The sequence below is a fragment of the Quercus lobata genome, chromosome 9 (assembly GCF_001633185.2).
Source record: "Quercus lobata isolate SW786 chromosome 9, ValleyOak3.0 Primary Assembly, whole genome shotgun sequence".
Lineage (NCBI taxonomy): Eukaryota > Viridiplantae > Streptophyta > Magnoliopsida > Fagales > Fagaceae > Quercus > Quercus lobata.
This window is the reverse complement of record NC_044912.1, coordinates 52,660,108-52,674,409: the sequence shown is the minus strand read 5'-3', so window position 1 is coordinate 52,674,409 and position 14,302 is coordinate 52,660,108. Positions and strand designations below refer to the sequence as shown.

At 33.1% G+C, this 14,302-nt stretch overlaps 1 protein-coding gene across 1 annotated transcript; it reads left to right on the top strand.

Annotated features, from left to right (window-relative positions):
• Positions 1 to 6,456: 6,456 nt before the first annotated feature.
• Positions 6,457 to 10,496, top strand: LOC115962004 (TMV resistance protein N-like). Its single transcript, XM_031080881.1, has 3 exons — positions 6,457 to 7,141; positions 7,482 to 7,736; positions 10,334 to 10,496. Exons 1-3 carry the CDS (start codon positions 6,681 to 6,683, stop codon positions 10,494 to 10,496), a joined length of 879 nt encoding a protein of 292 aa, XP_030936741.1. The 5' UTR covers positions 6,457 to 6,680.
• Positions 10,497 to 14,302: the final 3,806 nt, after the last annotated feature.

The window sequence follows — 14,302 nt, the reverse complement described above, 5'->3', positions numbered from 1 at the left end:
GGCAATTATTAGCAAAGAGACAATTTCTTATGTTTATGAACATAACATCTCTGATAGACCAATGCATTCTTAAAGTAGAGAATTCCAGGGGCAGTTGGAGAGATCTCACCCGAGAAGCAGTATTGGGTTGGGTAAGGGCTGGTTGTGTGGTCGCGGTTGTACTAGGATTTTTTTTTTTTTTTTTTTTTTTTTTTTTTTGGGTACTAGGCTACTGAATGGAAGTTTCAGGTTGTGGGTTGAAAGTTCAGTTTGGTATGGACAGTGGGGTTTGGGTTAGATAGTGGATGGGTTGTGGGCATAGGCTTATGAGATAGGATTTGGGCTATGGACTTTGGGTTTCAAGTTGTGTTGGTGCAATCATGTTGGCCCTTTTTCATCTTGCTTACCCGTAGTTTAAAACTTAACACTTCGCCTACCTGTATTTAGCTCCGTTTGGTCTCAGTTACCCACCTTTGGGTTTTTCATTAAAAAACAACTTTTACCTCCAAAACATAACATAACATGAATAAAAAGGTTAGAGTTTGAACTTTTTTCAAAAACCAAAAATGAACATTACTTATAAAATTCCAAACAATTACAAATCAAATTGTGTGAAAGAGCTTGGGCAGGGAAGTTGAATTTACTGTTTGGAAGATCTCCATGCCATAGTAGAAAATGGCATACTTGGAAATGTTGCAGAAGAAAAAAAAAGTGGGAAAGAATGCTTAAAAAATGAAAGAAACAAAGACGGGCATGTCTTTAAAAACACTTGAAGTTACAATTCATTTGCAGGAGCAAATGATACAAAAATTCAAAACATAATAGGAAAGGATGTTCCTGCAAATGACACAAAAATTCAAAACATAATTGGAAAGGATGTTGAACCACATAGTTGTTGGTATTGAACAAAATCCATCTCCTTTCATTGGTTCATCAATTTTGGCTTTTGGCCTTTTCTAGTAGAGTTAATCTTGTTAATCTTTGAATGCAGATTTGAAACTTTCAACATTTTCTGCCCGTTGTTCTTTCCCAGACATTTTAAACACAAAATCAAAAATCAAACAAGACAACCTAATCCTAACTTCAACTACTTATCGCATTCAAAACTCCCAAATTCTTTATTAGATTGTTACACAACACCACAAATCTAATCCTCTCTTTGTTGTCCTCTCTCTCACATTCATCTACAACCAATGCAACCACCATCAAAAGCCACCACCACCACTGATCACCCCACAATCCACAACCATTGCAAGCCATAAGCCACAACACCACCAAAATTAGATCAACCACCATAAGCAAGCCAAAATCAGATCAAACCCACAGCCTAAAAGCAAAAAAAAAAAACCCATAAAAATGGTGTAGTCCGATTGACCTCCTCAACTCTAGGTGTTGTTGGTTCTTCATCTGATCAACCTCCATAACACTGGGTTAGCTGGATTTTTGCTATAATGCTCAATTGGTCTACTCAACGCCACAAAGAGAGAAGAGAGGAGAAAGAGAAATCATAGATTTCAGTTTGAGAGAGAGAAAGAAAGGGATGATGGGAGTTTGAGAGAGAGATGATGGGATGGGAGTTTGAGAGACCATGAGAGTCTGAGACTCTGAGAGAGAGGATGAAGCATATGAAAATTGATACCAGGTTTATCTTTTTAGTTTCTTTTCGAAATCCCCCTTTTGATCTTGTTTCTTTGTATATTTTTGTTATTTTTATGTTTTGGAGGGGAGAGACAAAATATAAGTAAAAATACTTATTTAACCATGTTTTTAACTGAGGTAGGTAACAGAGACCAAACAGAGTTAAACACAAGTAGGCAAAGTGTTAAGTTTTAAACCACAGGTAGGTAAGGTGAAAATGAGTCAAACCACAAGTGAGTTTATTGTAATTTGCCCCAAAAAAAGAGAGAAAGGAATACAAGAAGCCTCACAAGAATACCACAAAGACAAACATCAAGACCCATCAGGAATTTAACTATTTAAGGGAGGAGATTCAACTAGACAACCATATTTGCGTGGAAGATAGATAGGAAAAAGCAAGAATGAAAATAGAATATAAACCCTTTAAACTGATGAAAGAGCAAACAATAAATTACTGAAGGAAAAAAAAAAAAAAAAATCTAAGATGAACACAAATCAAAATAAGGGAGACATCATTTTTTCATGTCCAACCAAAGTGACTCAGTGTAAAATGTGCTCCCCCCTAGATCGAGGGTTTTACATGGAGTCGCCACTTATTTAATTTAAAAAGGAAAAACAAGAAAACCTTTAATGAAAAATACTTCTGTTGTATTAATGTATATGACAATTTACATCGAATTTTGTAACAAAAATTTACAATGCTTTTTGTCCTAGGTACAATCTAAGAAAAGTAAATTACATTGCTTTATTTCCTAGTTACATTCTAAAAAAGGTAAAATTGTATATACAAAAAAAATTGTCTAGAACCCTTGATCTTGGTTCGGAGGCTAATTTACGAGATGGGAAGGGATTAAGCACCCATCTCGCCCGGTAAAACCGGTCTCCTAGGTTAAGGTGGCCAATGTCATGTCATGTCAAACAAATACAAAGAATATGTCATATAAACATGTGATTTGCAAGAAGTGTAAATAAATATATGCTAGAGGAATTTGACATGAAGAGAAATAAAATAAAATAAAACTTGTTAGATAACAAAAAAATGAAGGTAATGGCATGTTCATCCAAGAGATCAATATAAATAAAGAATTCCTAGCCTAGACATGTTCATCTAAGCATGTGAGGGAAAACAAAATTGTCATGTGATTTGACATCAACATAATTGCAAAGAGAAGCAAATAAAAATACAACCTTTAAGCATATTTGATCATCCAAGCAATTATGAAGAGAAGTAAAAGAAAAACCCTAGACATGTTTATCTAGGCAAAATCAAAATACTTTGACATGTTTGTTCAAGCATTTAAAAATGTAAAACAATTACCTAGACATGTTCATCTAAGTATTAAAGAGAAAGTTGTGTTTTAGCCTAGAAGTGCTCATCTAAGCATTCAAAAGAAAATTGTGTATTGGCCTAGAAATGTTCAACTAAGCATGTAAGAGAAAACCAAATAAAACATAGGCATGTTCATCCAAGCATAGCATAAAAGAAGTGAATAATGATTTGTAAGCATTTATTCTAGCATGTATAAAGAATAAAAAAAAAGTTAACTACTTACCAGCATAAATTAAAAGGGGAAATGATCATCTAAAGGGCTAAGGAGAAAGCAATGAAGTACTCAACTACAACCAAAGTAAGAACAATGGTTGCTCAATAGCTTTTTTTCTGCTTTCTCACTAGCTCTCTAGAGGGAATTCGGGGTCCAAAGAATGGAAGAGGTCCTCTCTATTTATAGGGGAAGGGATGGCTTAGCTTTAAAGCTAAGTTATTAGCTTTCTTCTGAAACTAAGGGAGGAGATAACCTGTTTAAATGAGCTAGGGACGGATTTGGTGTTGATCCCCATTCAAATTTTGAAATGATTCTGCACCTGCTTCGTATTTTTGCTCCAATTTTCCGCTCAAAATTCCAATTGATTCAAGATGGGTTTTTTTTGAAAGGAAATTCAATTATCTACAACTTTTTCAGAAATAGAGAAAGCCAAATTTTAAAGTTATCCATGCCAAAAATGTGTTTCAAATTGCTGCTGAAAATAGTAACGTCTTTTGAGCATTTTTGAATTTTTTCATAGGCTGTATCTGTTTCTTTACCCATTTTATTTTTCAAAAATATTTCTTCTGAAGCAAAGGGAAAGGATAAGTCTATTAGATAGGCTTGAACAGATTTGACGTTGAACTCACTTGAAATTTTGAGAGAAAATTGAAGATAATGCTGAATTTGTGTTGTCTTCTGCACCTGTTTCGTATTTTGGCCATAACTTGCTGCTCAAAATTCCAATTGATTCGCGATTGATGTTTTTTGAAAGGAAATTTAATTCTCTACAACTTTTATAGAAATAGAGAAATCCAAATTTCAATTTTTCTCTGACCAAAAATGCGATTCAAGTTACTGCTGAAGATAATGACGTTTTTTGAGCATTTTTCCTTTTTCTTTTTTTTTGAATTTTTCATGTATCATATCTCTGGAATTTTTTTTAAAAGAGCAGATAAGATGCCATAAAAAAAAAAATTTTATTATTTTCTTAAAAAAATGAAATAAATGAAATCCATTCAAAAATCACACTTGATTAATTTTAAATTAATTCTTGTGAGAACCAATCAAAATGAAGTGTTTAGAACATGACGCGATCAGGCCCATCGTGTAGGCAAGCCATGATCATTGAAAATTGTTTGTATGATAACTTTTGATCAGGTGATCCGATCAAAACCCATGACATACCATTATGATCTGTAGAATATCAAGATTTGTTTTGTATCACAAATCTGAAGATCTACCGGTTAGTTAAATGCAAGTTGTAAAATGGGGTGTCTACACTCAGCATAATCAACTTGATCTTTTAGTTTAAGTGAGCATTTGGATCACGTCCACATTTGGATGTTTTGCATTTCAGCCCCCCTTTTTTTTTACATGAATAGTGTACCAAGTTATATGAACAGTAACCCACGTGTGAACAGTAACTTTTTATTAATTTTTTATTATTTTTAATTTTTAATTTTCAGTAAAATAAGCGATATTCAAACGTACCTAAAAAGACTTTTCTCTATAGAAAACTTCAAGAATGAATTAAGAATAAACAATAAAGGGGATTTGGTGGGCCATCTAGAAAAATTCTTTTTAAATAAATTAGACACATCAAGAAATATGTATCAAATCAATGGTTAAAGGTAAACATGATTTATTAATAGGAAAATGCTAACGAGTGCGCTTAGGGCACTCATTAATAATCTATTTAAAGAAAATTTTTATGGGAAATGAAAAAAAAAAGTAATTAATATTTTGACAACTTTTTTCATTTCCCATAAAAGTGATATCAAAACTTTCTTAAAATTGATTATTAATAAGTACCCTAAGGACACTCGTTAACATAACCCTTATTAATAAATCAATTCCAACCCTTTGCACTAACCGTAGAGCTGGAATCCATAAACCTAAAAATGTGTAGTGCCATTAGCACTTTAACAGCCTGCAGAGCCTTTATTGAACCTGCAACAATAATTCTGGTTCAATAAGACTGCTAGAAGAACAAAAGTATCATCCACTCCAGGAAAATCAAAGACCAAAGCACTCACATATAAGAATTGACTCCTAAATCCTAATAGTAAGAATTTCAACAGCACTAGTTGCTGCTCTCCTGTGATCCATCCATATCATCTTCCAAAAACAAATCAATAGGGAGCCAAAACGCAGGCCAACTAGTCCCATGAATTTAATTTGTAAAAGATATTAGAGACAAAAAGAAAAGGCACCATAGAGTTGACTCTAAAACCTAACATCATAAAGTTGACACTAAAGCCTAAAATCCAAATATTCAAGAAATAAAAGGGGGTGTTACAAAAGATCCATGAGTCATACAAGAAACACAAGAATTGTGGCTATCACATACTCATCATCTAAGGCCATAGGACATGTAATTTGTATATAAACAAGAACGCTAAATGGATCCACCCTTTGGAAATGTGTCAACCATGCGTTTTTTTGCATATCTTTCAACCCACCATATATATTTAAACTAACAACTTTATGCTAGGAACTTATAGATGAACAGTAGTGTATACCTCAACCCTTCTATATAAAGATCAAGACTTCTTATAATACTAAATTTTGTTAGACATGTCAAGTAAAACCAATGACCAATCAATTAACAAGCAAATGCTTTACTACTGAGCTATTGAGGAACAATGAGAGATTAGATATCATAGATTTCAATTCCTATTCTCAACACATGAACAATATGAGCTTGAAGTTTCTCAGAGTAACAAGTATTGTGTTGGATAACAGATTGACATTAAACGTTCAGCAGTCTTTTATTTCTCAATTTGATAACAAGTATTATGATTGATAACAGGTATTATGATGTTTTTCATAGTAATAAAGATTCAAGTGTAACATAACCCTGCATGATGTAATTTTACAAACATAAATTTCAAATACGGCATGACTGTCAGAACCTGGTAAAAACATTTCTTCGTGAGGTATAAAATGAATGCAACCCCACAAATTTTCTATAGTTTATATTGTATTAGAAAATTCCAAATCACTAAATTCTAGCAGAACTATCGTTCCATAGGTTTTAAATAAAAAACAAATCAATAAGGCCCAGTAATCTAATAAATTCAGAAAAAATTGGTGATCAACAAGTCAGTCACCTAACTTCATCTCACATTTACAATAAATAATTAGAATACTAACTTTTTCCGCATGTTGATTTTTGTAAAAGCAAGGAACAACAAAAGAAAAGGCAGTGGTCCATAAATAATAAATAAAAAAATAAAAAACAAAAGAAAACGCAGTGTAAGTTCATCAAAAAAGGAAAACGCAGTGTAAAACTAGACCCAAATCCTCCTGCGTTTTCATGGCAATTTCCTGGCATCTTCCTTCATCCAAAAAGCCAAAGTCAAGTTTACACTGCTTTGGAAAATTTGCACTAGAGTGAGAAAAAAGACGAAGAGAGAGAAATCGGAAAGCCAAAAAAAGAAAAAAAGAAAAAAAAACTAGAGTGAGAGAGAAAAATCAGAAAGAAACAACCGATTCTTGCTCGTTTGCTCTTGATTCGATTTGTGTGTTGCAACCATGTCTCCTTCTTTATCGACCCCAACATATGAATATGATGTTTTCGTTAGTTTTCGTGGAGCAGATACCCGCACAAGCTTCACCGCCCATCTCTTGGCCGCTTTAGACCGTAAAAGTATTCGTGTCTATAAAGATGACATAAACCTCCCAAGAGGGGAAGAGATTGGGCCTGAGTTGTTGAAGGCAATTGAAACATCAAAGATTGCAGTTGTGGTGTTTTCTAAAAACTATGCTACTTCGGATTGGTGTCTGGACGAGCTGGTGAAGATCATGGAATGCAAAAGTGTGTTAAATCAAAGGGTGCTGCCTATTTTCTACGATGTAACTGAATCCGAGGTGGTAGAACAGAAGGGGAATTTTGCAGAGTCTCTTTCCAATGGCCCTGAAGAAAAGGTGGAGAGTTGGACGGCTGCTTTGACTGAAGTTGCAAACTTGGCTGGCTTTCGTTTGGAACCATCTCGGTATGATGTCCATATTTTGATGATATTATTGAAATTATAATTTTGAGTTATTAAGAGTTCCTTCTCTAGAATCTGATGATCAAAAAATTTTAAATCATAGAATTAGATGTTCTATGGATATTAAATTTGATAATACGTTAGATAAGAAAAATTAAATTGGTTAGTTTTGAAGTATTTTCGTTGATGGAATAAAATTTCGAGGAATATCCAATTAGGGTTTATGGTGTTATTTCATAACTCAGTTTCTGTTTATTCAACATCAGTTGATGTGATGATCACAAAATTCAATTATATAAAATAATAATAATAAGAATAATTTTGTGGGTTCAATTAATTGCAGTCCAGAGCCAGAGTTTATAGAGGAAATTGTTGAAGTCATTTGGAAAAGAGTAAAAGGGGAATCATCCACCGTTCAATCCCGTCGTCAGATTGATAATCCCAGTGCCGGTGACGGTGAAGACTCTTCAATAATCATCTCGCAAAATGATGCTTTATCTGTTCAAAATGCTATTGCTGAGTGGAGTCGTCTTTTTTTTTTTTGTGGGCCAGTTAGCCTTATATACGATCACGCAAATGCGAGGGAGTGTTCTGTATCGTAAGTTAAACAGGACTATTTTAGTCGGAAGCGGGGCCCTTTGAAGTTACTTTTTGAATCTGACGAAAAGACTTTCTAGTTTTTTTATTTATTTAAAATCTCAGACGTTGCGTGCGGAGCAGTAAGACTTTAAAGAGTCACAAGTCTGAAGTCTGAAGTCTTCAGCAGCTACAAGCCGAATATTGCCTTCAACTCCATTGCCAAGTAAGGATTGCAAGTGAAACCTATTCCTCCCCCAGTCGATTTTTCCCATTCGGCTCCTTCCCTGCTTTACTCATTTTAGCTGTTACATTTATGTTTTTGTTGTTGTTGTTGTTGTTGTTGTTTTTTTATTTTTTATTTTTTTTGTTTATATATATATATATATATATATATATGTAATTCGATAATTACAATAAGTAAAGAAAATTTGAATTCTGAACATGGAAATGTACCATTTGTTGAGAGAACGTACACTTTTTTAAATATGATTGCATAATTGATGTTTCAATAGAGGAATTTTTTCTTATTTTGTTATTACTATCTAGAAGTAGATAACTCTTGGATTCATCCCATCTCTCCTTTTATGAAACTATGCAATACTTCAACCTATGTGCTATTTTCTTTACTCTATAGTCTATACTTTATAGTTATCATATCACATTGACTTCTTCCATGCTAATAAGTGAAAGATGTGGAAGCTATTAACAGTACATTATAATCTTTAGTAAAAGTTAGAACATCTGAACACAATCAGCATTTGATATTCTTACAACAAGGACATTAAAAAATGGAGCATGGATAATCAGATAGCTATCATTCACTCCAGAGTATTCTGCAGGAATTGGAGATAATATAGCAATCTGGTAATAAAAAGAATGGTGTCCTCTGGCAAACAATTAAAATCATAACAGACTAAAATAAATAAAGATAGGCAGAACCCACTGTGGGAGGGAATCATGAAGCAACAAAACAGATATATAAGTCTGTTCTTCCATTAAACAAGTAAGCCATACAATACTGAAATAACAGACTGAGGTGGTGTCAACAAGCCCTCATAATCTCCCAATAAGTGCAAGCTGGTAACTAACTCCTTGGGACGCTTTCCCAGAACCTGTTTTTCTATCCTTTGATTGGTAGGGCTCACTTTCATCAATAAGTTCACATTTCTCTTCCTCGATACTATTAGCAACCTCAAGTATCGGAATATAGACAATAAAATGCACAAAAACATACCTAGGCAAGGCACAGGACCCTTACAGGGATGCCTTTCCTAAAAAGAAGTAAGATGGAGGCAGATCATGTAAATATCTAGAAAAAAAAAAAAAAAAAAAAAGTTATGTAGAACCACGGGAATCTTTTTCTTCCTCAGATACAATTACATTCTAGTTTCTGACTCTACCTTACAAATATATTAAATGCTTTGATTCATGGAAACAGACACGAGTGATGTATTTCAACAATAAACATTGGTATTGCACTTGGCAAAACCTGAATTTCCAGACAATGAATCCAGTATATACGTGTCTTTGTTAAGTTAAAATAGTTTATCATTTTAGATATAATGAGTTTTAGGCACCATGGAAAATGAACCATTCTAATGTAAGAATTATGAAAACATTCACTAAGTATAAAATCATCAGGAACAACACAATTCCTTTATAAGTCTGCACTTCTTGAAGGTGAACAAAGGAACTTCCCATTAAATAATCAAAGGAGGTTTGCACACTCATTTTCAAGGGTCCAGCATGCCTAATTCCCTTATAAGAAGCGTCCTCAAAATCAAGGCTTAATTTCTGTTGCACGAGAGCTCTTTCCAAATAGCCAATGCTATCAATTCTAACATTTTCCTTTGCTAAATACATAAGCAAGTCTCTTGTTCATCCTTTATTCCTACTTTAAGTATTAGTTATATTCCTTCTCAAAAAAAGAAAAAAAAAAAAAAAAGTATTAGTTATACAACATATGTTATACGCATTAAATTACTAGTTCATAAGAATTTTTAACTTTTTACAAAGGAATTATATTTTAAAACAAATATTTTCCAGTACCTGGACAAGTTTAACTAAGGTATTACAATGGCTTGAAGTTGAACAATAGTTTTTTTTTTTTTTTTTTTTAAATGCAACACATATGCAAGACATGTAGAGATCGAGTATCACCCCCTCCACTTTCCCCCCCCCCCCCCCCCCCCCCCCCCCCTCCCCCCCCCCCCCCCCCCCCCCCCCCAAACATTATTTCTTTAGAAATTAATTCCTACCTTTTGCACTAGCCGTAGAGTTGCAATCCACAAACCTAAAAATGAGTTGTGCCACATGGTTCCATTAACATCTTGCAGAGCCTTTACTAAAACTGCAAAAATAATTCTGGTTCAATGATATTGCCAGAAGAACTAAAGTATCATCCACTCCAGGTAAATGAAAGACCGAAGCACTCAGCACTAGTTGCTGCCTACCGTGATCCATCCATAGCATATTCCAAAAATAAGGAAGCAGCAATCAAAGCTTTAAAATTAGGAAAATACTAAGTAAACAAATACTTGTGGTATACAGGTAATAAATTTTTTACAACCATGGTTAATTGTTCTTTTTCACTTGGCTTATTCATCATCTGTGCAGCTTTGGACCTCCACCTACTAATGAAGGTGGAGAAAGATTCTTTCGGCTCTTGCTTAGTGGTCTCCAAATCTCTCCTTGTCACATCCACCTCTATGTTGTACTTATATTGATTGTGAAACTCGTGGCAGATGTCCTCCCAACTCCTTGCTCTAGCATCATCTAGGTAGAGGAACCACCTAAGAGCGGCCCAGTCAGGGTATTTTGAAACATTTGAGCAAGTAGTTCTTCAGTTGCTCCTAGGGGCTGCATGACCCTCATGTACATCTTCAAATGGGACTTTGGGCAACCAGTCCCATCGAACTTGTCCAAGGTCGACATCTTGAACTTGAGAGGCAATCTCACATCGGGTAAAAGTGAGAATGATTGGTAGTCCATGAGGTCTTCCATCTTGCGAGCTCTCTGGATCATCTCTTCCACCTTGTTTATCCTCTCGTTGATTTTCTTCTCACCCTCCATGGTTGGGGAAGTATGATCGGTCTTGTTCTCCTCTTGGCCACCCTTCAGGTTCTGGAACTGTTGTACCATAAGATTCATGTCCTCCCTCAATTGGAGTTGACTAGCTACCATGGTGTTTAGTAGCTCTTGAGTGTTCATGGGTTCTTTAGTGTTTGGATGTTCTCCCCCTTCCGCCATAGTGATGGAGTCTTCGGACTTCTTGTGGCTTGGACTATCTTGTAAGTCGAACACCGGATTGTGATGTTGCAGCAATGGAGTATCTTCTATGCTCACGGGCTTCAATTTCGTGATGGGCTTGGAATTGGAACTACTAGCTTTATTTATTTAAAATCTTTGACGTTGCGTGTAGAGCAATAAGACTTTAAGATTGCCAAGTAAGGATTGCAAGTGAAACCTATTCCTCCCCCAGTCGATTTATCCCATTCGGCTCCTTCCCTGCTTTACTCATTTTATCTGTTACATTTATGTTTTTGTTGTTGTTGTTGTTTTTTTTTTTTTTTTTGTATTTTATTTTATATAAATGTAATTCGATAATTACAATGAGTAAAGAAAATTTGAATTTTGAACGTGGACATGTACCATTTGTTGAAAGAACGTATACCTTTTTAAGTATGATTGCATAATTGATGTTTCAATAGAGGAATTTTTTCTTATTCTGTTAGATTCATCCCATCTCTCCTTTTATGAAAGTATGCAATACTTCCACCTATATGCTATTTTCTTTACTCTATAGTCTATACTTTATAGTTATCATATCACATTGGCTCGTTCCATGCTAATGAGTGAAAGATGTGGAAACTATTAACAGTACATTATAATCTTTAGTAAAAGTTAGAAAAATAGCTCATTTTTACCCATTTTTCTCATATCCACAGCAATTATAGTATGTATGAATTCCTCCAATTTATGGACCACATGGCATTAGGATTTCATACGAGGTGCTCAACAATCGACCGATGGCAATCATTTTGCTTGTAAAATAAAAAAAATAAAAAAGAATTCAGTTAGATGGTTTTAAGATAAAACCGAGCACCTTCTTCAATTGGTGCTCACCATTAGACCATTTGGCATAACAGAGTTCTAAGCTGAAATTACTCTCCCATTTTCTTTCCATTTCATTCTCACCTCAACCAAACATTGTAAAACTCCTACTTTCCCCTCCATTTTTCCTCACCCTTTTGACATTTTTCATCCTCTCCTTTTCACTCCAACCAAAGATGGTGTAAGTGCCAAAAATGTGCTTTGTTAACTCCTACTCCACCTAGCTACGCCCCTGTTCATAGATAAATTCAAGGTTCATAATTATTTGTGTTAAGCCTCAAAACAGCAAGCTCATTTCACATTAAGATTCAATTATTTATCAAAATTTACATGTTATCTATTTATGTTTCATCTATCAAAACGTATTTTCAGAACTATACATTAACATAACGTATGTACTATTCCTCCCCCTCCCTTCGTTTGAACCATTGTTTACTAGAAATATAGTAGTGTTACAATTTACAAAAATAGCAGCAAGATAGAACTATACTAGTAGTGTGAGCTTCAATTTGTAGAAGTATCTCGTACAAACAGCAAAAAAATATTCCGCAATCCCTTTATGGAAGGATTAAATCATCCCTCTCCTTCAAGTATTCATGGTTCAAGGCATCTTTTGCAGATGTTGACAAGTGACAACACATCAAACACACTTTTTATTTCTTAAAAACACATACTCATATCAAACGCTCAATTGTGTCTTTCACTTTTGAAAATTTGTTATTAGAAACATGGTGTCAAATACATTTTTTTGCATTATGAGCATTTTAAACATGTGATTTTTCGACACTTTTTATACCACAATTTTCAAACCATTTTGAAAATCAATATCTAAACTCTCTTACCAAACAGTCCCTAAATTAGCAAAATCTAAAAATCCAATTTTTAAGAATGTGGGCTCACCCTAGCTAAAAAAATTAACATGACCATATATTTTGAAAATCCAACCATTGGATTACATGTCATTTATATTCTTAATACATATTTCAAATTTCATACCATCGGATGTTATTTACTATTCGATCAATAAACTTATTTTTTATATATGATTTTACATTACAAAAACTTAAAATTTAAACATATAATTAATGACATACCTTGATATTTAATCTTCTTGAAAATTTGCAAGCATGGAAAATATATTTAGAAAATGTAATACAATGGTGGGTTTTTCAAAATTCACATCAACTAAAAATATATTAAGTGAAGTTGTAACTTCAAACTACAACCAAGTTTGTTGCCAAGATTTAAGCTTCAAAGAGCATGTGAATCTATTTCATGTAGCCATTAGGTAAAATATATTTTCTAATTTTTTGATATATTTTATCAGATTTTTTTTTCTTCCAAACCTGTAAAATATATATTTTTGCATTTCCTTTTCTTTGAAGCCATATATTTTCAATCTAAATTTTGCTATAAATTACAGTATCCATTTTTGCAAACATCATGACTCATGAGGCAAACAACTATATTTTAATTTAAGCCATTTTTTTTTCCTATTATTGGTTCTCTTACATTCATTATTTTTCTCGTTGTTGCGAATCTTCAAGTTCTTCCTTCCTATGAATATGATGTGGGTTTTCGAGATCTTCAACAAATGCAAGAATTTGAATCATTTGATTATGAATTATGATTTTTTTTAATTTCTATTTTTTTAATCCAAATAATAATATTTATTTATTTTAGACCTCTTTTATTTTTATTTTTGGAAATATAGCAACTTTGATCATCTTTCTTTTAAAACTCTTAAAGCAAGGAAACTCCTTTCCCTTTTTCTTTTCATTTTTAGTTCTTTAACAAAGGATTCAAAAAATGAAAGTTGTATTTGGATCAAAATTTGTTTATGAAATTCAAATTGGTGATGAGTTTGAGTTCAACTTGTGTTCAAAATAAAATTAAATGAACTAATTTTGAACTTTTAATATTCGTATCAACAATTTTTGTTTACAACTCTACAAGTATTATTCATTACCATATGTTTATATTAACATAAGTAGATTTCATCTCAAACCAAATATATTGTTCTAAGGTAATTTTGAACTTTTAATACTTGTATAAAAAATATTCATTTACAAACCCTACAAGTATTATTTATTTCCATAAGTTTGTATTAACATAAGTATATTTCTTCTCAAACCAAATGTATTGTGCCAAGGTTTTCATATTACTCTCTTTTAATACTCGTATCAATAATATATTGTTTATAATGTTTTTTTTTTTTTTTTGAGGAACTTGTTTATAACGTTTTAAATGACTATAGTGAGGTGTATAACTTGTCTTATTTATAAGACATCCACAAAAACCCTAAAAAGATATTGGAAATTTAGAATTGATATCTCCAAGGAGTAAGGACTTCAAATTTCCAATAACAATGAATTTTACAAAATGTCATAATATCCATTAATACATCACATTAATTACAAGAAATGTTATGTTTACAATATTTTTACAATAAATCCTAAGTGGTAAGTTGTT

What these genes read in the sequence shown, in the direction of transcription:
- LOC115962004 (XM_031080881.1), top strand. Translation starts at nt 6,681, where the DNA reads ATGTCTCCTTCTTTATCGACCCCAACATATGAATATGATGTTTTCGTT. An exon ending in TTTCGTTTGGAACCATCTCG is followed by an intron (nt 7,142 to 7,481) that starts GTATGATGTCCA and finishes AATTAATTGCAG; the next exon opens with TCCAGAGCCAGAGTTTATAG. An exon ending in GCGAGGGAGTGTTCTGTATC is followed by an intron (nt 7,737 to 10,333) that starts GTAAGTTAAACA and finishes TCATCTGTGCAG; the next exon opens with CTTTGGACCTCCACCTACTA.